Below are 24,670 nucleotides of genomic sequence, written 5' to 3' on the forward strand. Positions count from 1 at the left end.
TATATGAGAAGTATCAGTGCATATTCCTTATTAATAATAAATAATTCCTAGGCTCCATTTCAAGATGGAGTTAGGACTGTAAATTCACGTCTGTACATCCTCCAGCAGTATGCTGGACTGCCTTTGCCACATGAGGGAGATATTAGAGCCACAATATATTCTGTGCATGCTGAGACACTAGGAATTTATACTGAGACTCAAGGAGCTGTCAGCCACTTGGGTTTTGGGGAAATAGATACAGAAGACAAATTATTTGCATCTGCAGGAAAAGGAAGAGCAGTTGTATTTACAAAATTACCACAAAAAAGTCAACCTGGACAATGAAAGACATTATGGCAGAACAACACAGTGGCACTGGATGACGGGATGGGTAGTTGAATGGCGTAGAGTGTTCACTGATATGTGGTCTCAATTCAGATGGATTTTGTGGAACCAGAAAGCATCAATAGACTTAGAAATTTTATTCACTCATGAGAAGCTCCATGAAGAGTCCGACAGTCATGAGGGCTCAGATCCAGTGTGATGGTTCAGTTCAATTTCTAGCCTTCCACTTATTTTAATTGATCTAGAGTATTTTCAGAGCTACATGTACATGTTGCAATATGTATCTGAAGGAAGGAAGGAAGGAAGGAAGGAAGGAAGGAAGGAAGGAAGGAAGGAAGGAAGGAAGGAAGGATGGAACACTGGGCAGTTCAGTTTAATCAATTTGAAAACTTAAACTCAGTGCAATACTACTGTTCAGTTGCTTACTTTAATTAAATTCGGCTCTGCTCCTGAGGACCCAAAGTCTTTCTTCTGGAATAATTCAGCAGACAAAAATAAAAGATTCTTAGCAAAATCAATCTAAAGAAACCCGGCAAGGTCCCCTGCAACATACAAAGGCACTTTGCCCACAGGACAGATGAGCGTGCATATTGTGTTGGAGCGACTAGGCTGAGTGACTTCGGAAGGAGGACTCACTCACTATCCTAGAGTACCCACCTTATGCTGAGACCTAGCCAAGATAGTCAGAGATGCTACTTCACCCCTCCTCAGCCTCTCCAACAATTCATGATTGCAGCGTGGACTATGAAATAAGCCTCCCTACATAAGTTATTAGTTTTTCAACTGTTCATTTAAAATAAAAATAGGTAGTATTGAGGATTGCCTGTTGTGTTCCCTCCCTCTGGGGCATCTGGTATTGTCCACTGTGGGCAGACAGGATACTGGGCTAGATGGACCACTGGTCTGATCCAGTATGACCGTTCTTAAGTTCTTACTGAAAACTTTTTCGTCTAATCATGCACAATGCCTCTGACAAGTTGAAGCAAGAGGTAATGATGAATGTGCAATTTTTTTTGTTTGACAGTGTCAGCAGTTATCAAATGCTAACAAGACTGATGAGCCACGCAGTATGTATCTGAGGGGCAAATCTAAAAAGTTTTTGTTGTCTATAACTTTTAATACAAATATGAATGCCTAGCACTTTGAGAAGGTGGAAATTGTCCAGCACAAATCTACTCCGTCTCCCCCACTCTGGGGAACAGTGATTTGTCTTTTTTTAAAAGGGATCAACAGCCAATATTTGTGCAACTTTTGCTGTGCTGTCTGTTTGCATTAAGTTCCGTTTCCTTGCCTGCAGTCTTACTTAATAAAGATTTTCCATCAGTAAAAAGATTTAAAAGGCTTTTTTGAGCCAGAAGGAAGAAACAGAACTAAGTCAGCTTCTTGGGCCAAAGCCTCAAAAGCCATAAATCTTATCGCGTAAATCAAAAGAACCCTTCACTATTTTAAAAGAAATTTAGATTTTTATGAAGAAAAAGGGTATGCAAAATGGTAAATAGAAAAACCAATAAGTTGTCAACCAAACCTCCTTTAACGGTAATGCTCAGAAATGGGGAACTAGGAAAGTTTAGATTTTCCAAGCAAAGAACTGACTTGCCTTGCCTAGCTGGAGAATTCTCTTGCCTGTGCTATAATTAGTGTGGGCACCGACAGCATTGGGTTCACGTCTCACATTCAGCAGAAACTCTGTCAGTCTGAAGCAGCATGGGGAAGAGCTCAACTAATGTTTACATTATGACAACTCTAGGCACAACCCTTTAGGCAAAAAACAGCGTGAGTAATTCCCTATGCTAAGGTTTTCCTTTTATTTTCTTTAAGGGGAAAGCTATATTCTTCTTATCAAGAGAAAACATACTTTAAGCACTCGAAGTTGCTCATTTGCTCCACTCAAAGAACCTGTGCTTTGCTTAGAGGCTGTAACTATTTAAGTGATATAATTCATTATCCTAATTACAGGCAATTTTCATTTATAAAACTTACCTTAATATGTGATTTTAGTTCATATCAATTTTTCCTGCATAGAAAATATATAGTTATGCAAATTGCTCCTGCCGTTTAAAAACAATCTATGGAAAGCCTCTTTAATACAATATCAGATAGCAAACCAGATTTCTCCCTATGTTAATGTTCCCTAAAGCACTGCTAATAACTTCTGCACCATGCTGTCCACTACTGGCAAGAATAATAAGCTGGAAAATATGTTTGCATCAGCAATGCAACAGCAGGAGTACTTCTCTAAGAAGAGTCTTCATGCGGCGTGCCCACAAAAGATCTGTATGGTCTACGAGGAAAATGGAATGTCAGGTGCTGGTGTTGTGCAGATTAGGGTGTGGGAAAGGTAACTGCCTGAAGATTGGCGTAACCCAGGGAACTCCAAGGATCAAGATTTCCTACGTCATTTTTTAAGGACTGCACTAATAAAATAATGGAACCTTCCACAGCTCCAAAATGAAAAATGGTGATAAAAATAGTTACAGAAGTTTTTCACTGCTTCCCCCCCTTCAAAAAAACCCAAACAAACAAGAAAAATATTTTCCAAGATTGAAGAAATGGAAATAAGAAGACTCCTATAGGCTGTTTTTGTTGGTGTGTGCATAGGTGTTGTAAAGTAAATGATTATAATCTGAGGTGACATACAAAAGGCCCTACACACTGTGCAGCTCAAACCTCTGCTGGGGTGGGGAAAGGTTGCTACACAGCACATAATGAGTATCTCTCAAAACTATTAGAAAAAGCTTCAAAAAACAACAAATAGGCTTGTAGCACCTTAAAGACTAACAAACAATGTAGATGGTATCATGAACTTTCCTGGGCAAAACCCACTTCTTCAGATGACTGGAGTGTTAGAAGTCCAGATCCAAGAATACAGGCAGTCCCCGGGTTACGTACAAGATAGGGACTGTAGGTTTGTTCTTAAGTTGAATCTGTATGTAAGTCAGAACGGGCGTCAGCCGCTGCTGAAACTGATCAGTTTCAACCGCGGCTGAATCTGGATGCCAGTTCTGACTTACATACAGATTCAGCTTAAGAAACCCAGGCGTCCCCAAGTCAGCTGCTGCTGAAACTGATCAGCGGCTGATTCCAGGAAGCCTGGGGCAGAGCAACTCTGCCTCGGGCTTCCTGTAGTCAGCCGCTGGTCAGTTTCAGCAGCAGCTGACTTGGGGACGCCTGGGGCAGAGCAGCTGGGGTGCTGCTGGGTTGCTCCAGTAGCGCGGCTCCTCGGCGCTACTGGAGCAACCCAGCAGCACCCCAGCTGCTCTGCCCCAGGTGTCCTGATTCAGCCGCTGCTGAAACTGACCAGCAGCGGCTGAATCAGGATGCCTGGGGCAGAGCAGCTGGGGTGCTGCCGGGTTAGTCCGGAGCGGCGCTGCGGGACCAACCGGCAGCCCCCAGCTCCTCTACCCCAGGGGTAGGCAAGAAAAGCCTGGTCTGCTGGGGGGGGGCACTAGCTGAACCCCCCCCCCCAGCAGACCAGGGGCCAGGAACAAAGCCGCGGAGCACCTGGGCTGTCCCGCTGCGGACGTGCTCCAAGGCTTTGCTCCCCGTCTCCCTGCAGACCAGGGAGGCTTTGCTCGGGTGTCCCTGGTCTGCTGGGGGGGGGGTCCAGCGGCTTTGCTGGACCCCCCCCCCAGCAGACCAGGGAGACCGGGAGAAGCTTTTCTCGCCCTGGAGGACACGGGTGGCGACCCGCCACACGTGAGCTCCGGGGCGAGAAAAGCCCCGTTCGTAAGTGCGGATCCAACATAAGTCGGATCCGCGTAAGTCGGGGACTGCCTGTAAATAAGAGAAGTGGGGGAGAGGAAAAAAGAGAAAAAAAGGGAGAAATAGAAGATAAAAAAGAAAGAGAGAGAGAGAGGGGTTCAAATAGTTACAAGAGGCTGATAAGAACAATTAGCACCTCCATTGTTAGAAACTATTAGAAAATATGTGAAAGTGAATAATCAAAGAGTTAAAGAAGATTTGTTTTGAGAAGGGGCAGAAAACAACAGCCTTGCCTTGAAGTGTGTTCACTGACAGCAGTTTTCTGAAGGTCTTTTGAAGAATTGGGGAGCCCTTGCTTCCTACCCACAATTGGCAAGTAGTCACCGCAGCGTATACGTGGGCAGCCATTACAAATGCTGTGACAACAGTTCAGTGTTGAGCTGTTCGCTAATATGATTTTAAAGATAGATTTTAAACCTCACATAGGCATTGGTTTTACTCCTTTAAAAATGTGTGAGCTAGATGTGATTAACCCAAGGGTTAGCCAGGAGCCACACACACATTTTTAAAAGAGTATCAATGCCTGCACTAGGTGCCCAGATGTGATTAAAATGTTCGCTGACATATTTTCAGTTCTTTCCCTAATCAAGAGAAGGCCACAACTCATCACCTATTCAGCCATTATTACATTGCAGTTTTCGGCATGTATTATGCCAGTAGTCAGCTTTAATTATAGGAAAAACAGCACTGCACTGTTTCATGACATGAATACTCCTTCACGAGACTACATATTTGGGGCTTATTCTGCATGATGAAGAAAAAAAATGAAGAGGCTGCATTAGTTGCTTCAAATGACACAAACGAACTCAGGCTACTTTGAAAAATTGCTGTACTTAGCATTTCCATTCCTTACACAGTGTATGCAAAGTGTGCAGATTAGCACCTTCAAAAACAACTTGGATGGAGGTTTGATTACATTTCCCATGTGCACTTCCACAAGCGCATGTTCTCTTTCTATATTTAATTTGTGTGATCCCAATATCAACATCTCTGAATCTTTAATAAAAGCAAAGCTAATACAGTTAGCACAGTACTTCAGTGCTCATTGCTCCTCATATCTCTAAGTGCTTATACTTTTCAGAATATTGATTTAACTCGGATTTTCAGAAAATTTGCAAGAGAGAGACGATTGCAATCACAAGATGATAATGGCCCATACATATCCAAGTAAGGATGTTATCCTGACTTGTACGGGCTATCATGTGCGTAAGGGATCACACATTGAAACCGTGGGCAGAGTCTATGTGAAGATTCATGTATACAAGGGTTCAAAAAATGGGTCCCGCTGCTTGGGTATCAGAGGTGGAAATAAGATATAGCAAGGTCTTAGGAACAGCTGGCAACCCCTAGACAAACACAGTAGCTTTATCAATAGCATACTAGGAGAGTGGCCAATGTGGGAGAGTGACCAATGAAGGCTGCATCACAAGGTCCAGGAAACATGTGAATTAAACTAAAGTCAACTAAGGCCAATTCTGAATTAAAAGATCCATCTGGGGATTTAAAGCTCTACAACTAGTGCACACCTTGGATTCACTCCGCTTAACTTTCCTTTCCTAGCCTGGAATTATTTGGGCAAGAATCTCTGTGCCAGACTAAACTAAAAGGGAAAGTTGATTTAAGATGTGCAACTCCAGCTACATTAATTACATAGCTAGAGTCGATGTATCTTAAATCACCATCCACATAGCGGGAGGTCGATGGGAGCAAATGCTCTTGTGTAAGCTTCCCGTACTCCTCATGAGGAGCAGGAGTACTGGCACCGACAGTGGTGCCCTCTCAGACCCATTCAATCGAACCCTGGAAGATGGAATGCAGCAACATCAATCTTCCCCATAGCGTAGATACGGTCTTTATGTTTAACCCTTTAATGAAAATAATTCAGAACCATCTCTCATCTGAGGAAGTGGGTTTTGCTCATGAAAGCTCATATACAGTAGACTTCCAATAATGCCGGACTATCAGGAGGTACTATAACTATAAGCCAGTTATTTATTTATTTATTTATATGTATATATATATATATATATATATATATATACACACACACACACACACACACACACACACACACACAGTATATGCTGTATATAAAGTGTGTTTTTAAACCTTTTTATGTAGCACAAGCACTGTCCAGCATAACACAATGCCAGTGGCAGGCTGACTCGGTCCCGTCCAGTTTTGTTCAGTTCAACTGCTGCCGCTGCTGCCTTGTAACTCGTTTTTTGCCGAAGCTCACTCACAAGGCTCTTGCCATTTTGATGCCAGACTGTTGGGAGTGCTGTATAATTGGATGCCAGACTATTGGAGTTTTACTGCATATATATATTTGTTAGTCGCTAGGTGCTACAGGACTACTCGTTGTTTCTTTGAAAGTTACAGACAAACACAGCTACCCCTCTGAGAATTCAGAACTAGTAGTTCATTGTCACTTTTGCCATCACATTATTATATGGAAGCTGTTTTGAGGGACGCCAGCAACATTAATTTAGCACAAGATGGCAACTGATGTAAGCAGCAGCCAACATCCCTTTCCATGCTTAAACTTTATTTACACAGTTCGCTGGCCTCCAGCACTAAAGAGTCTGCTTCGGCGCTGTGTCAGAGCTCATTTTAGCATTGTCAAAACACTTTAGGTCTCAAACAAACAACACCATCATCGGAGCACAGAGAAAGAGGCCTCTGTGCTCAGGATGACTGTCTCAATTGAGTAAATACGCTTGATGGGTGGTTATAACTGCTGGCTTTGATTTCACCATTCTGGGAAGCTCACGTTGAGTTTTCAACCTTTACAAAAAAAAAGCATTGCAAATGACATAGTTTGTTTTCAACAACATCTAGTTTCTACACAAAACTACCAAGAGCCACATTAATGTTACTACCTGGAAAACTGTGTCGGCAGGGGAAGGAGAGGAGGTCATCTGAGGTTGTCATGCCTCTAGCAAATTCTCTAGTGGCAAGCAAGTTCCTGCCTCTAGAAAATTCCAAAATGAGCAAGGACACACTGATTGGCTGCCCTTACATCATGTGCTTGACAGCAGCAGTAGCAGTCTACTCTCCCCTCTGAATAGCCACTAAAGAACAGTATGGAAAGCAAGACCATGGCATGTTCTGTCTCCGCAGGCTGGATCTGGCCCGCAGAGACCTTGCTGCTCCGCCAACCCTAGGTCAATTAGGGCCTGCGGGTGGGGGACTGCCCGAAGCCTTCTCTGTTCTGCCCCCTCCCTGTGAGCAGCTCGTGCAACTTCAAAGCTCTGTGCAAGGTGGGGGCAGAGCAGAGAAAGCTTTGTGCACTCCCTCCCCTCCCCCCTCAAGGCCTTAATTGGCCTGGACATAGGGGAGCACACGAAGCCTCCTCCTGCCTTGCCAAGAGCATGTGGCGCTTTGAAGCACCGCGCACTGCTCGCAGAACGGAGGGGGCTTCACGCGCTCCCTGGCTCCCAGGCCAATCAGGGCCTGGGGGTGGGGGAAGCTGTGTGAAGCATCCTTTACCCTGCCCCGACCCTGCAAGGAGCCCGCAGCACTTCAAAGTGCCATGTGCTCCTTGAAGGGCGGGAGGAGGCTTCCCATGCTCCTCCACCCCCAGGCCCTGATTGGTCTGGGGTGGGGTAGCCCCGCCACTTCCCATTTAGGCCCCGCCCTTCCTGTTTATGCCCCACCCCTTCTGAGGTGACTCAGGGCTCAAATTTTTGAAGTGGCTCCCGGGAAAAAGTTATTGCCCACACCTGGTCAAAAATTAATTATATTGCTGGGTACTACCTTTGCCCTTTCATTGCTTCAGCACAAAAAGTCAAGTGCCCTATAGCAGACACAAAAAGTGGTTCTTGATATGGCTCGATCCCATATGACTCTGACAGTACAAAAAACTTAAATGTCTTATATCCCTTTACATATTTTTAAAGTCAGTGTGTCACTCTCTTCCCACAGTAGGTTTGAAGTACATGTAGAAACTCTCCAGTCCAGAACTCTCTGGTCCATAAATATCTGTGGTCCAGCATGATTTTAATTAGCCGGATGTCCACTTTTCATGGGCATGGCCAAGTTTCCCCACAGTCCCATAAAGTTTGCTTACAGCCACCAGTCCTAGGTCTCAGTGTTCTGTGCTGTTATTTAGCTCTAATTTACCCCAATGTCTTCTCAGAGCCATGTAAGCCATGGAAGGGTTAGTAATGCTGCTAGACAATATTGACCTCCCATGGTCCAGAAAATTCTCTTATTCGGAACCTGAGGGTGCCAGACTAGAGAAGTTCAATCTGTACTTAGATAGATACTCTGGCTCTGAAAATTCTGGTCTATGTCTACACTCATAGCTTCTTGCGCAAGTATGGCCGTTCTCATGCAAGAATCCGCAGAGCATCCATCCTGCCCGCCCGCTCTTGCTCAAGGAAATTTACAGTAGAGCGTGGTAAGAGAGGGCTTCTTGCCCAAGAGCTACACTCTTTTTTAACAGGTGTAAGCCCTCTTGTGCAAGCGGGCAGTGTGGACGCTCAGCAGGGATTTATTATGCAAGAAAGCCCTACGGATAAAATGGCTATTGGAGCTTTCTTGCACAAGAGAGCGTCCACACTGCCATGGGTGCTCTTGTGCAAAAGCACAGCTTGCACATGTCAGTGTGGATGTTTTCTTGCACCAGATGTCTTGCACAAGAACCCTTGCGCAAGATGTTTTTGCACAAGAAGCCGCTAGTGTAGACATAGCTCTGGAGTATAATGACAGAGAGCTCTGTTTATCCAGCCAAGGAAATATTTGGCTGGAGAATCTTTAATAGATCTTACCTAAAAACATAAAGATTAGGCAGAAAACAGATTAAACCAAGTAAAACCCTCAGTAAGATCAGAATTAGATTGAGGCTACTGATTGGCTGTTTTCACAGTTGGCAATACCAGGTGTTGCCTGGAGATAAGAACGAGTTAAAATCTTCACTGCCTGATGTGCTGTGCCATTTGATGGCATCTCGGTGGACTTCACATCTGCATGTTCAGTTCATTTGTGCACAGATATTGAATATATTTACACTGGGTCATTTCTTGGAGTTAGCCCAATTCAGTCCACGTATTACTTGCCAGTAACATTGCTTGTTCCTTCCCATACATTTGTATCCCAACACTTTCTTTTTATCTTTGTAGCATGTGACACACCAACCAGAATGCAACCAACTAGAAATATGACAAAGATACTTTTCCGTTCATTGCAGCTTCCTACAAGCACCCCTCTGTACAACCTCACGAGCCAAAACAGATTTTGTTTCTGGCAGGTTTTGCGTAACTAATGTTACTTCCTAAATCGTGCTAGACACATTTACTGCAGTTCAATTTATTTACACAAACTTTGATGGTAGATTAGATGCTGTGGCACTTAGACTTTATAGTTTAGAACATGGTGTTGATTTGGCTGAGACACAAGGTTTTAATGATAGCCTTAGATTTTTGTCAACCAGCCTGGGGCATTAAATCACTAACAAGAATACGAATTCAAGACAGCATAATACTGCATAGAAAACTTGATCTGGAAATTGTGCATGTTATATAATACTTCATGACTGTTGTCATGACTGCTAATTTAATCGGTTTTCATGACTGCTAATTTGGCTAACGAGTCCTCAATATCCTAGTATACAATGGGCCTTATAGAGAGTATTTTATTACTATTTTAGCTACAAATCTAAATTTCACCGTCTATGGCATGTGCTCTATATAAGCTCTATGAGGATGCATCTACACAGCACTCTTACCTCGAAAAAAGCTAAACAATCTGCACTATGCAAACTGTGCAGCTTATTTCGAGGTAATTTTGAAATAGCTTATTTCAAAATTGGGTGCTATCTACACAGTGCCAAATTTCAAAATAAAGCACTATTCCAACAAGTCCCTTAACCCTCATGGAACAAGTGTTAAAGGGATGCTGGAATAGCACACCTGTTATTTCAAAATAACACGCATCTTTAAAGATGCAGAATTGCTATTTCAGGATATTTCCGGTATCCCGAAGTAACCCCGCTTTCTAGACGTAGCCTGAGAGAGATGCATTTCCATGAGTTCATAGTGCTTAAGTTTGTGCCTGCAATTGTTCTGGCTATCTTGTACAATGCAATGAGCAAAAGCAATCCGCTCTTATCATATTCTTCTCCAGTGCCATATGGAGTCTCTGGTGGTGTTAAGTTCCCAGGATCATGACAGATTTGTTTTACAAATGGACACAAGTGAAAATGCTGAGTATCTAGCAGCCCATCGGAACAGACGAGGTGTCCAATGTGACAAGTCCAAGTGACTGAGGCTTGTTCAACTCCTCGGTGAAGCCAAGAGAGCAACAAGCTCAGGTATTCCTTCAAAGAACGGAACAGAGCTTTATTTGTTACTTACACCATGAGGCAACAGTCCTTGGCAATGAGGTTAATTAAGCCAGCCAGTCAACTAGACCTGATATACAATTCTTTTTTTATGGTAGCAGCAGTGGGACTCCCGGCACTGACACAACTCTTGTGAGCACTTGCATTTAACACAGTCATTTAGACCTACTCTGAGCACGGGTAAGTGACACAGTGTTAACAACCATGGAGCCCTCTCATCCGGACAGCGTTCACTATTTGTGGAAGAGCTGTGCTGCGGGTGAGCTAAGGACACTAAATATGCGAGGGTAGCAAAGCCAAGCATATGTTCCAAGGCAAGAACAAACAGAAAGCAGTGACTGAGCCTCAATTTCACTGAAGATTCAAATGGACTAATTAATAAAAAAGATGTATTCATGAGAGAGAGGGAGAAAAGACAGAAACACCTGAGACAACCCTTCAAGAGTTTTATACTCAGGAAAAAAATCAGATGAGTTGCTGCAGGTAATCAAAGTGAATGTTTTACATTTTGGATTATTTGTTCTCCCGCCCCTCAGAAGCACAGCTTGTTAGAAATCTCCTCCCAATTTTTCCCAACCCAGCAATGTTATTATGCCGACACATCTGTGTTATCCTTCTCAAATATCCCCTTTTAAAGGGACGTGACCCTGTTTCTCTGTTCATGGGGTTATTGGCCTTGCTCTTGTTTCCCCTCTCCTCCCCTCTTCAGCTCCCCTCCCCCCCACCCTAATATGGGGCTTTGAAATCCCTGTAGTGAACAAACATTTTGGGGCAAGTTTGTCCAAAGCATGTGACCGATTTAGGAGCCTAAGTCCCTTCCATCTGCAGAAATGATTTAACGTTTAAATGTTTCCTACAGGGTTATTTTTCTGAACATCTTTAAAAAATGGATTTGAAGGTGACCACAATGGAGGTCTCTGTCTTCATGGTTTATAACTAAAGTAAGCACACACAAACAACCCTTCCAAGGTTTGTCTCGTCTCAAGACTATGCTTTTGCAAACTAATTGTTATGGCCTAAAGGGTCAACCAGAAGACACCTCAATCTGCTTTTACAGCTTGAGGACTTACATCATTATCATCCATTCTACTCTATATCAAATACAATTATGGCAAGATTAAAGCCACTGTTCCAATCTCATACATATTTCATTTAAATCCTAAAGACAATTTGGATTTACCTTGTTTTTTAAAGAGGTTACTGCGTACTATTTCCTTCATGGACACCACTTTTTGCTTCTGTAGTTTTACTGGTGGGATGCAAGTGTAAAACTCGTACAGTAGTTGGCTGCAGACAATGAAAAATATCACAAATTCAATTTAAATGCATTTATGTTATGATACTATAACGTAGCAAGAACAGCAGCTACTAAAAACACCTCTAACGCTTCAAAATTTATCAACGGCATCTCCTTATATTTTGTAGTGTGTTAAGACTACTATTGGGGGAAAAAACAACGAAGAGGGGAAAAACTGAGTATTTGGGCATTTTTACCCATTGTTCACATATAATACAATGCAATGTCTGGCCAATAAACCTTCCCTCATCTACAAGGAAAATGTCGATTGCTGGCAGCCAGTCATGAATTTTTGGAAGTGCTATTTATTCCCCAAAACTGTGTTGCTTTACTTGCTAAGCCCATTCACTGATCAAATGTTAGAAAAGAAAGAAAATCTAGATGTTCAACTGTATTACAATACACTCTTATGGGGAAAATACAGCTATCTCTGTTAACAAAGTTAACAAAGCTATCTCTGTTCAAAGTTAACAAAGAGTTAGACCCTTAACTAGTGTAAACTGGTATAACTCTATTAATTTAAACATCAAGAAGCCAACTTTCAGAGCCTGTGAGTCTGCTTGAGTATCTGTATGGGACAGAACTGACACCTCTGCATTAAAGACATCTGATAAATCTACAAATTATTGTTGAATAGGCTCACCTAAGTAACTTGGCATCAAAGACTTTTTCAACATCTTGGAGGACCGATGGTATATACTTCAAGGCAGCCACCTGAATTGACAAATATACCATGTGTTAATTGTATAAGTACATGTATATATATAAGCCCTATGTGCATTAGATCTCTTCTTATACAGCTCAATTCTGTCTAATACCCTCAGGGTCCACTTAACACAGTTGCATTGCATAACTCAACAGACCCAAAGGTTTTGGCCAATAATGTAGTCACTCACCTTCTGCTCAGAAATGGCCTTACTGATGCAACTGAAGCACGCACATTTCAGTGAACTGACGTGAACTTGGACTTTTCTTCTATCTTGCTCTGAAATGTCAGTTCACTATGCTCTGACTTTCTACATGGTGCAGAGGGGAAGAGGAAGGCCTTCTGTAACATGTACCCTCTAGTGTGAGGTCACACAAGGGGGCTGAAAACACAATAGCCGTGGAGTGAATTCCACATCCTTTACACACCACCGGAGAGGTTTCTATTGCTGCCACAGAGCACCAAGAAGCACCAGACCCTGCAGAAGGGATGAAGTTCTGTATCTCCTCCCCATCTATCTTTCAAGACTTTGAACTCCATATGAGTAAAGACCCAAACTTTTTAGATAAGAAGTGAGGTTTATCCTGTAAAACTTCCATTCTATTCTGCTTATCAAGTAATAAAAACTGAGTAAAAAAGTTAGTCATGAGACCAATTCTACAGATGCTACACTGCCCTCCTGCGACGTCATCGCCAACATCTAACATCAACTCCCCTGAAGAGATCAATGCCTACTGCATTCAGCTGCCCTAAAATTCCTGTGAGAAGAATTTTATATACTCAGCCTCTGGAATCAAATGATTGTGAAGCTATGTATAATCGATGATAAGATGCAAAAACATGCAAACAGACAACCATGAATGACAATTCAAAGATGAGAGTTTCATAGGGCCATTGCTCTTTACTACATGTAGCAGGTCCTTTTGACCATGGCTTCGCACGTATTGCCCATACTGCCACACTAAAGCCCCTCACAGGAAAAACACAGGCCGCTGATGCGGATCCACAGATAGATCTTGAAGTCCCTCAGGTGCTCAGCACTGTTCTCAGTAAACGGAACTTAACTTGGCAAGCACCCAGGCCAGGGGCCTTCAAGCCTCAGTAAATGGAACTTAACTTGGCAAGCACCTGGGCCAAAAAGATAAGAGCAGGGACACAAGCTGTCCCATACACTAAGTTAATGAGCACTAAAAAACAGGACAAGATAGGAATAAGAGAAATTAGCTGTCATGTACTTGTGTTAACAAGCACCTGGAGCAGGGAAGCAAAAACATAGCTAGCTTTCACGTGTGCCAGTCATGTCTCCATCAGGCACTGACCACAATGCCTTGAGACAGACGTCATGTCACAAGGAAGGAACCCTAATATGGTACCAGATGTCAAACTTATAGTATAAAACCCTGCTCCCTAAGCTCAGGGAGGTTTCGTATCAAAAAATAGAAGGCACGTATCGTCCAGCCTGGCTGAGAGGTTGATCACCCAAGGCCGCCTCCCACCCACCAAATCACGAAAGGGTGTACGAATCCGGAGCATGCGACACGTTATTTTGTGTCTGTGCATCGTAATCATTTCAGGGTTTGTGAGTATTGCTTACCATATTGTATTAACCATTTCATATTTAGAGGTTGTTAAGTATTTGTAGATTAATGACTAACTCCACCAGCTGTTCAAAGATAACCATAGAAGGACTGGCTACAGGAGGAGTTTTTATTATTGCTGTATTGGTTTTATTTGTTATATTCTTTTTTTGCATGCTGCGCTGTCTAAGACGAATCAGAGACTGTGATTTAATATAATCAAATTGTAGTTAATAAAGTTTGTAATTAGTTAAGTGGGTTTAAGTCTCAGGCCTTCCTCCTTCACAGCCCCAATCCCTTGCCACAAAAAAACACCCCTAGACAATCCTCGCACCTCTGGTTCATCACTAAGAACAGCCTCTTAGGATTAGTGCATCCTTCAGATATGGAAACTATCCTGTTCTGCAATTCTATAGTTTCTTGTGAAAGACATACATTTCTCACTTATCGTACAAACCCAAAGAATGCCCTAGCCTTCTTGGTGGATGGAAGATGGAGAGAGACCTTTGTCATTTCAGCAAATTCAAAATAAAAACAAGATGTTCAGTTTGAGAACTCAAGATATTTTTGAAAGGGCTTTAAAAACTTTTCAAAAAGGGAAACTTGAGTAAATGGCTGTCGGTACAGTACAGGACACAGGCATATCCGCCCTGATCTTTTGTCTCCTCCTCACCCCACCAACATTGCCAGCCAACATATATAATTGTGATTTATGGGAAGTAAAATATAAGAGAGTACATTATATCCAAAGTAAGGGAAATAAGAGTATATTAATCAGCAAGCTGTCTAACAAATTCCTGAACAAATCATTAGAAACACAAAGGCACCATTGGCATTATTTCATCTGGAAACACAGGGTGTTGCTTTTATTAGTATAATTTTGGTGAGAAACAAGTTACAACCAGAGACCGTCTTCACTGTGCATGCAGCCTATTTTTCACACTAAATTTTCCCAGCTGTAGTTAGGGACTAGGCTATCAGAAATCGAATCAGAAGTCCGAACAGATGCCCAAAGCCATGGGTTTCATAGGTTCATGATGTCAGCTCTGCTGCGTAGCAAGGCCCATGCTGAACTAACTAACTAACCTGCATATTGAGTGTATCATCAGCTCAACAGGATACTAGTGAACATGTACATTTGCTATTGCCTTCACACGCAAGCCGGTAGAATCTGCTGTTTACATTGCCACTGGCAATGATTCTTGCCTGACTTCCATTATCTGCTCAGACCTTGATAAAAGCATTGACTGACCACACACTATTCTATTTGTACACCGGCAAAGCACAGAACGGAAGGACGAGACTTTTTTTTTTTTTTTTTTTAGGAAAACATACAACCTGTTGCTCTTGAAATTCTAATAATAAATACAGCTAATTAAAAGTGAATGTGTGTTTTTTAATGAAAATTTAGAACTTGTGTAGAACTTTTTACCTTGCCTTTAAAAAGGTAAGAAACATTGTCCCAGTTTATGGCTGGGGAACCAATGGGATGTCAGTGTTAACTGAGGGCCTGCCAAGGTTGTATTCATGCACCTTGGACGTGTGATTGTAAAACGGTTAAGTTAAACCAATGAAAAATCCTGATTGAACAGCTGTTTCACCTTCTTTTTCTGGTTTAAGTCGACTAGAAACAGGTTTAAACTAAACTGAAACAAGTCACTAAATAAATACAGTTATTCACATAGGATTTTGCACTGGATTGACTAGTCTATGCAAGTTTGTGTGTGTGTTGACAAAGCCAGAGAGCTTAACTGACTGCTCCAGAGTCTTGTAAGGAGTCAATTTGTGGAGCCAAGAAGACAGACATGTATCCCAGCTCCTAGTCCTGTGACCTTGCTGCTGCTCCCAAAGTAATGGAGCGTACAGTTATAGACAGACTGCATTTTAATAAATTAAGTCTATGCAAATCCACAACAGTTCTTAATAGATGATCATGCAACAAAAGCCTTAAGGGGTTATTTCCTTATAAAACATGCACTTCATATTTACAAGTTTAAAGAAAAGCTAGAATAACTTTCTTAAACATAAGAAAACTCAGCATTTCAATGGGGGAGCAAACCCTACTCTTCAAGTGTTTATGAAGGTTATTAAAATTACCCTCTCAGTCTTTTCAGCGGACATGTTGCTAAATAGTGACTTTTTGTAACAAACATTATTTAAGCCATAGGGACATGGGGGGCAATCTAATTTGCAATCAGCTTTAATGCAAATCAAAACCGTTTCGTAGTTAAACAAAACATTTCAGAGCTCAGTGAAGGTGTTCTGATATAACATTATGGGTGCATCTACACAGCAGAGCCTACCTCAAAATAAGATATGCAAATTGAACTACATCAATAATGTAGCTTATTTCGAAATAGCTTATTTCAAAATTGGGAGCGTCTACACAGCACTTATTTCTAAACAGAGCATTCTTCTTCTGACTTCCCTTACTCCTCATAAAATGAAAGTTACAGGAGTAGAAGTAAGAAGTCCTCCAGCTTGACAGTATTTCCACATTATTTCAAAATAACTGCCTGCTGTGTAGATGCAGACTAAGTTATTTCAAAATAATGTTGTTGTGTAGACATACCCTTTGTTAACAAGATGGCACATGAATTACAATATTTAACACTGGGCGCCAATACATTTTTGTCATATAACATAGTTGCTTGATTAGTCATTATTTGAGGTCAACAGGTAAACTCAGTTACTTTACCTGATGCAGAATGAGCTCAAAAGATCATTACACAAGAACATAAGGATGGTCATACTGGGTCAGACCAAAGGTCCACCTTGCCCAGTATCCTGTCTGTTGACAGTGGCCAACACCAGATGCCCCAGAGGGAGGGAACACAACAGGCAATCCTCATGCAATCCCTCTCCTGATACCCATTTCCAGACAAACAGAGGTTAGGGACACTATTTCTACCCATCCTGGCTAATAGCCATCAATGGACCTAACTTCCATAAATCTATCTAGCTCTTTTTTGATCCCTGTTAAAGTCCTAGTCTTCACAACATCCTCTGGCAAGGAGTTCCACAGGTTGACCGTGTGCTGAGTGAAGAAAAACTTCCTTTTCTTTGGTGACTAGGAACTTCTTCCTTGTTCTTCTATTGTGGGAATGAATAAATAACTTTTCCTTATTCACTTTTTCCACCCTAGTCATGAATTTATAAACCTCTACCATTTCTCCCGCTAGTCTCCTCTTTTGTAAGCTGAAAGTCCAAGTCTTTTTAACCTCTCTTCATATAGGACCTATTCCAACCCCCTAATCATTTTTACTGCCCCTTTCTGAACCTTTTCCAATGCCAATATATCTTTCCTAAGCAAGTTCTCCACCTCTGACAATCTCCTATCATTGACCCACATGTTTTTTGAATATGACTCAGGATGTGAACTTTAATGTTAAACAGTCTGCACTAAAATTATTCTTTCCTGCTGAAGCAAAATACAGGACTATGTATTTTGCTTCAGCTACACCAGACTAACATGGCTACATTTCTATTTCTTTTCTGCTGGAGAGTCATAAAATCATAGAACACCAGAACTGGAAGGGACCTCGAGAGGTCAGCGAGTCCAGTCCCCTGCCCTCACAGTAGGACCAAGCACCGTCTAGACTATCCCTGATATACGTTTATCTAACCTGCTCTTAAATATCTCCAGAGATGGAGATTCCACAACCTCCCTGGGCAACTTATTCCAGTGTTTGACCACCCTGACTGTTAGGAACTTTTTCTAATGTCCAACATAACCTCCATAAATTCCCCACAGAGTTCTCTATTTATCATTACTCAAATGGAGAGTGCTGAGGTTCACAGGTGTCCAGGAGGTGGGGACATTAACACAAGCCTCTAACTACAGAAATCCAGTAATCCATAAGAAAACACTGTGAATTTAGAAACATTTTCATGAATGATCTGTCCATCTGCCCTATCCTTCAGGTTTCCCATTCCCACTGCAGTGCAGCTGGTAAGTAAATCTGCCAGGGGTCGATTACCTATATTTGGACTCTAATGCACCTCCAAGGCACGGAGCAGAAAATAATGCGGAAGCTGTCAGTATCGACTCCAGTTAGAATTCCCAAAGGTTCCATAGTTTTTGACACCTCAGGTGCTCATGCTAACGTCAGTCCCTTAATGCCTAAAAACAAAGGCGACAACACCTTTGTGAGGACTTATACTGGATGGCAGCTCAGCATCGTATGTAATTTTAGACCACTGGTCAGAAAATATTGGGTTACGGCTTTTATTTCAGATGGAGCATCCCTACTAAACTTTCTTAAACTAAACAGAAAATCTGCAATCAGATAATGCACCTACTAATATCAGCGATTAGAATTTGCATTTGGCTAATTTCTATAACCAGCTTTCAAGCTGTGGAAAAAAGTCATTCTAACTCTTTCACACAGAATTAGAGTCTAGACACAAAACCCTTCTCCATGGGCATTGCAAACGTATGAGGTGAACATGAGAAATATACACCATTCCCACAACAGCATCAATATTTCAGCTTTTTCACAACAAATTTATGTGTGAGATTGATGCAGGGAGACAGTGAAGATAGATTCACTATAAGGCACAATGTAAAAGAGGAGCCTACCCTGAATGTTTTCACTGTAGAAAAAAGACAGAGGACAACAAAATCGTGGTCAGGAATAGGAATGCGCTGTCATGAATGTTCAATTCCTGCCACTATAAAGCCCCAAGAAGAAATGGCCTAAAGCATAGAGGCTTTTGAAGTTTCTTTGTACTCATCATCTGACAAGCATTCACGGTTTGTTAGGACTCTGTGGCAGACTAACATCCCCTGGATAACTACCAGCATCACTGAGTTTCAAAGCCAAAATATGTATTTTAAATATGTTCCCAGTTTTGCAGAGATATTGCCACTCACGTGCAAGACCCAAACCAACCCTTCTAAGTTCAGAGTGTGCCAATACTCAAAGACTGACTTGATTGTTTAAATTTTAATTGCAGGAACTAAGAGGAGAAATTCCTTTGAGTTTTCAACATCCCAAGGACAAAGATTTCATTTACATTTGAGATGTTACTTTAATACTGTGGCCAACATTCTTTTAAAAAAGCCAACTGAAAAAGCAAGCATTGTATTGAATCCATAGGAGATGTTTTTCCACAGTTAAGACTACACTGTATATCAAGCCACTACAGTATACCAACAAGATAAACCTTCCACTCATGGCTGTACCAACTCGCCATTCTCGACCCTGCACACAAGACTTGGCAGGGTAAAAGGAGCCTTGTGCGCCAAACGGGGATCACCTCCATTTTAAGCCCTACTGAAGGCTCTTCATGTTAGTAATGCTAGCAATGGAGTTGGGAGAGGAGCAAACACTTCCTTACAAGCCTATAAAATGGCAGTCTGACTCTTGTGATAATTGAGCCTACAAATTTACCAGAATTGGGAGGTCTTCTGTAGGAAGTGAATTTAGGTTCATAAAACATCACAACAAATGTTGATGGGGGAAAGACGCAGATATGAGACAGAGTGAAATGGTTCGAACAAGGGACATAACTCAAAGACCAAGTTAAGATTATGGTTGGCAAACAAGAAGTGTGGAACTAGAAAGCAGTAAACCAAAATTAGCGGGTCAGAAATCAGGCCTAATTGGTGGACAAAATAATGGGAGAAGAATAGTCCATCACTTCTTTTAGGGTCCTTAAAGAAAGAGACTTGGGAAGTGAACTTAGAGCAAACTTTACCATTAGGGATTCCACTCCTACAGACTCTTGGGTCCCTGGATCATCTTGATCCTAATTCTAAGCCATCCACTTCTTTATTCCAATCCTGGCCAAATCAGCTGCAAGATTAAATCTGGATCACAAAATACTCTAGAGGTACATTTCTTCTAACACATGTAATCAGGATGCAGTATGCAGGTAAATGCTAATGAGCAAAGAAGGAACTACAAATGATCTATGAAAATGGGAACCCCTATATGATTGGGGGCAGGCCCATCGACAGGGTGGCAAAGGGGGCAGTTGCTCTAGGGCCCTGGTGATCCAAAAAGGCCCAGGGCTTCCGGCTACTGCGACTGTGGCAGTGGCTGGACCCCCGGGCCCTTTAAATCACTGCTAGAGTGCTGCACCGCATGCTTTGGGCATCACTCAAGTTGGTGCTAAGAAGTGCCTGGGGGCCAGCATAGTGCACTTTGGGTGGCACTCAGGGCTGGCTGCCCCAGCACTGTCCCTTCTACCAGAGGCCCTGCACCTCCCGGGAGAGTGGAGCCGTGCCTCCCCACAACTTGGCCAGAGGCCCAGGGAGGTTGTCGGTGTCCGTGATTTGGGGGCAATAAGACAAAAGAGGATGGCATGCTCAGTGTGTTAGGTGAAGTCAGAAACACAAGATAAAAGATAGCTCCCAGACGGGGTAAAATTAGCCCCTTTGGAAAAGTCCAGCAGGAACAATAACAATATGATCAGTTATCATAAGAGCATAAGAATGGCCATACTGGGTCAGACCAAAGGTCCATCCAGCCCAGTGTGCTGTCTGCTGACAGTGGCCAATACTAGATGCCCCAGAGGAGGGATCACAATAGGTAATCCCCACGTGATCCTCCCATCACCCCCTTCCGACAAAGCATCCATCAAACCCTAAGGCTATGTCTACACTCGCGGCTTCGTGCGCAAGAATCAGCAGAACGTCGACACTGCCCATCTGCTCTTGCGCAAGTAAATGTACAGTACAGCGACAGCTCCTTACGCAAGAGCTATGTTGTTTTCTATCAGACTTAAGCTCTCTTGCGCAGGCGCTCTTGCACAAGAGGGCAGTGTGGACGTTCGGCAAGCGTGTACTTGCACAAGAATTGGCCTCCAGTGAAAAACACAGGTGGCCTCTCTGACACTCCGTACAGGCAATCACCACTCATTGGCCCCCCCCTTAAAGGCACAGGCATGGAGCACAGCCATTTGCCACATGCAGGCCAGGTAGCAGCCAAAGGGAGGAATGGCAGCTGCCCAGCCTCAGCCAGGTCCATCAGACCCCACGGAGGAGCCACCCCAGAGCACCCAGCAGGCCCGAAGGGGTAGCAAGCGACGGGCTCCATGCTGGAGCACCGCTGAGGTGACTGCCCTCCTGGACCTCTGGGGAAAGGAGGAGGCCCTCCGGGAACCCAAGTCCCGGAGGAGAAATGCGCACATTTTCGCCCAGATGGCCCAAGCACTGGCTGCAAAGGGACACCAGTGAAGGACCTTTGCCTCACATAGGTGTGGGCCAGCGAGCGTGGGGGCGGCGGAGCCATTGTCTGTTCCCAGTATCTCCGCCTGTAACAGATCTTGGGGGACAAAGAAGCCACTTCCCTGCTGTCCCAGGTGGACACGGAGGTGGCCACCCCAGTGGTCCGACCCAAGCCACCAGAGGAGGAGGAGGGAGACTGATCCTCGGACAAGGAGGAGGAGGTGGCAGAGGACAACAGCCAGACCTCACCATCCCAGCCCAGCACCCGTCAGGATGTGTCTTGGGCATCCTCCGAAGCTGGCGAGGGATTGTCTGGTGAGTGCAGTGGCTACCATTCACAAGTGTGCTGGACAAGGCAGGGGGAGGGACACAGAGTGGGGGAGAGGTAGCGGCACATGGCACAGCCTGGCCATATGCTGTGCAGAGGCATGTAGCACATGCAACCTCATGCAGCTAGGGTTGCCAGGTGTCCAGTTTAGAACTGGACAGTCCAGTCCTTGAGCTTTGGATATAAATGAGAAAATATACATGTCTGGGATTTTTTGACTAAGATGTAATGTAGACAGTCATGTAATATCAAGTGTGTCCGGTATTTTTGTTGAAACCATCCGGCAACCCTACGTGCAGCCAGACCAAGTGGCACAGAGAAGCGGCAGCTAGCCCCAGCACACGCCTAGGACCCCAGGGATTCCGCTCGACCAGACCGGGGGTGGTGGGGAGCTCTGGCCAGGAGTACGCCAGCCCCAAGATTGCAGGCCTAAAGCCACAGCCTAAAGGGTGCTGCACACAGCACACATCCATGGCCACCTCTGGGACACTGTAGCTGCCCCTGGAGAAGGCACAACAGGCCCCCCCAGCACATGTGGCCCCCTTGGGGGTTCCTGTGCCACCTTGGAACCTCCTTCCCTCTTGCTGCCCCAGGGGAATTCCCCCTCACCAGCCACACCTGTCCCCGGGCATCGTGACGTGGGAGGATGACACGGAGCTCTGGAACACCATTTGGGGCAGGGCTCACTGACCATGTTGCTCTCCTCTGCTTCTCCTGCAGTGGGACCCCCTGCCAGAGAGGGTCCTTCCAGCCCCATCCCACCGGTGCAAAGGATCTAGGGTCTGTCACAGTGCTCCCAGGACCACCATCACCTGCTCCGCTACCACGTCTGTGAGACTGAGCGCATGGAGCGTGCTCTGACGGAGAAGATCCGTGCAGATGCGGAGTGGTGGGAGAGGGTGTGGGGCCAGTACCTGGAGCGCTGCGACCGTGTCTGCACTCTCCAGGGCACCATTGCTGACTGGATGGGCCCTATGCAGCAGCCCAATGCTGCCAGGCCCCCCTCTGCTACCCCCAGCTCTCCGTCCACTTCTCCCCCTGCCTTCCCCATGCCCCTCCCGAGGTTCCCCCACCTCGGCACCTCCTGGTACAGCCTGCACCAACCCAGCACAAGGGGCGGAGGCGCCCCTGCACTCGTGGGGGTGGGAGAGGCCTCCATTATCAATCATGAGGCCCTCCCAGTTCAGGGTCCCCTCCTCCCTCCTCCTCCCAGTTCAGGGTCCCCTCCCCCCTCCTCCTCCCAGTTCAGGGTCCCCTCCTCCCCCCTCCCCACAGTGCACTCCCTTCCCATGTAAATAAAAAAGTGCCTTATGTACAGCAAGTGCATTTTATTTATAGGGAGGTGAGGGAAGGGTGGCAGGAAAGGGTGGTGATGGGAGAGGGAAGTGGGTGCACGGGGGCATCCCTGTGGTCAGAGGTGTAGGAGCGGCCTATTGTGGGGCCTGGTCTAGCATCACCCAGAGGGCTTCCCGGACCTGAACCCCGTGGAGGTTGGTCTGCTGGGTGGCGGCTGCTGGTAGGCCTGGCCTTCACCTACCATCCACCCTGGGAGGAAGGCCTCCCTCCTCCCCTCAATAATATTATGGAGCACGCAACATGCCAAGATGACCTCTGGGATGTGCTGCACCCCCATATCCAGATGGGTCAGGAGGCACCTAAACCGTGCCTTCAGATGGCCAAAGGCTCACTCGACAGGATTGAGGGTTCGGTTCAGGTGGCAGTTAAAGGTGGCCTGGCTGTGGTCCAGGTGGCCGGTGTATGGCCGCATCAGCCAGGCCATCAGGGGGTAGGCCACATCCCCCAAGATGCAGACTGGCATCCTGACATCCCCAGTGGTGAATTCCCGCTGGGAGAAGTAGGTGCCTGCCTCCAGCCTGTGGCACAGGCCTGAGTCACTGAAGATGTGAGCGTCGTGGGCCCGCCCGGACCACCCTACATAAATGTTCTGGAACCGGCCCTGGTGGTCCACTAGCGCCTGGAACACCACGGAGCAGTAGCCCTTCTGGTTTATGAACCGGGCCGCTTGGTGCTCTTGCGCTCGGATGGGGATGTGGGTACCATCTACGGCTCCCCCACAGTTCGGGAACCCAAGGCTGGTGAAGCCAGCAATGGTGGTCTCCACGTCACGGGGGCAGATCACCCTCTGGAGCAGCACGTCATTGATGGCATTGAAAATCTGCAGAGGGGCACATGGGAGCACAGGGGATGCATGGAATGAGACAGAGTGCATACATGGCTCCTCCACCCATGCAGACCAGGGCCCTCTGCCCCCTGGGATCTCCCCACCACCACCAGCAGGGCTGTGTGCTGGAGGGACAGCGTGATCCCCTGTGTGCGGGGCTTCCCCCTGCCCCTACAGCCTCCCCCTGCCCAGTCTGGCCCCTGCCCTCCCCCAGGACGAGCCCGTGGTCCATGGAGGGCCTTACCTTCTGGATGACTGCGCCGGCGGTGGAACTGCCTACCCTGAACTGGTTCGCCACAGAGCGGTAGCTGTCTGGGATGGCCAGTTTCCAGAGGGCAATCGCAACCCTCTTCTCCACAGGGATGGCGGGGCACAGGTGGGTGTCCTGCTTCCGGAGTGCAGGGGTGAGCCAGGTGCAGAGCTCATGGAATGTCCCCCGCGCATCCAAAAGTTCTGCATCCATTGCTGGTTGCCCCATTGTCCCAGCACCAGGCGCTCCCACCAGTTCCCACTGGTGTCATAGCTCCAGAGGCGCCTGTCAGTGGTGGGGTGTAGGTGCCTGAGCCCAGCTGCAGCCGTGGCGAGGTCCTGCACCTGCTGCCCAGTCTCCAGCTCCTGCTGGAGCAATGTGGCTCCATGATGGAGGAGCTCCACAGCCTCTATAATGGCCATGAGGAGCGGATGTTGCTGGCTGGGGTCCTCCTCCGGCTCCATGGCTGTGACGGTGGCAGCGAGGGTACCAAGGGGCACTTGCCAGGAACAGAGGTGACAGGTGCTGTTGTGGCTCTTGTTCCCTCAAAAGGGTGCGTGAGCAGGCAGCCACAGGGAAATGGCCGTCCAGGAGTCCCTTTAAATATGTTTCCCAGTGAGGGTCCAGCGCATGCCCACAGACGCTGCTGGTGACATCTTGACATGGCCGATTTGCTTCCGGAAACACGTTCTTGCGCAAGGGCTTCCCGCCAGTGTGGATG

At 45.3% G+C, this 24,670-nt stretch overlaps 1 protein-coding gene across 2 annotated transcripts in view; it reads right to left on the reverse strand.

Annotated features, from left to right (window-relative positions):
• DOCK2 (dedicator of cytokinesis 2) overlaps positions 1-24,670 on the reverse strand; it is a 497,337-nt gene that overhangs the window by 348,571 nt on the left and 124,096 nt on the right. For both annotated transcript variants that reach the window (XM_075900153.1, XM_075900154.1), the window contains 2 exons: positions 12,373-12,443; positions 11,613-11,719 (listed from right to left, as the gene is read on the reverse strand). In XM_075900153.1, the coding sequence (XP_075756268.1) occupies positions 11,613-11,719; positions 12,373-12,443 (178 nt within the window). The remainder of the gene's footprint in view (positions 1-11,612; positions 11,720-12,372; positions 12,444-24,670) is intronic.

The sequence above is a fragment of the Pelodiscus sinensis genome, chromosome 17 (assembly GCF_049634645.1).
Source record: "Pelodiscus sinensis isolate JC-2024 chromosome 17, ASM4963464v1, whole genome shotgun sequence".
NCBI classification, from domain to species: Eukaryota; Metazoa; Chordata; order Testudines; family Trionychidae; genus Pelodiscus; species Pelodiscus sinensis.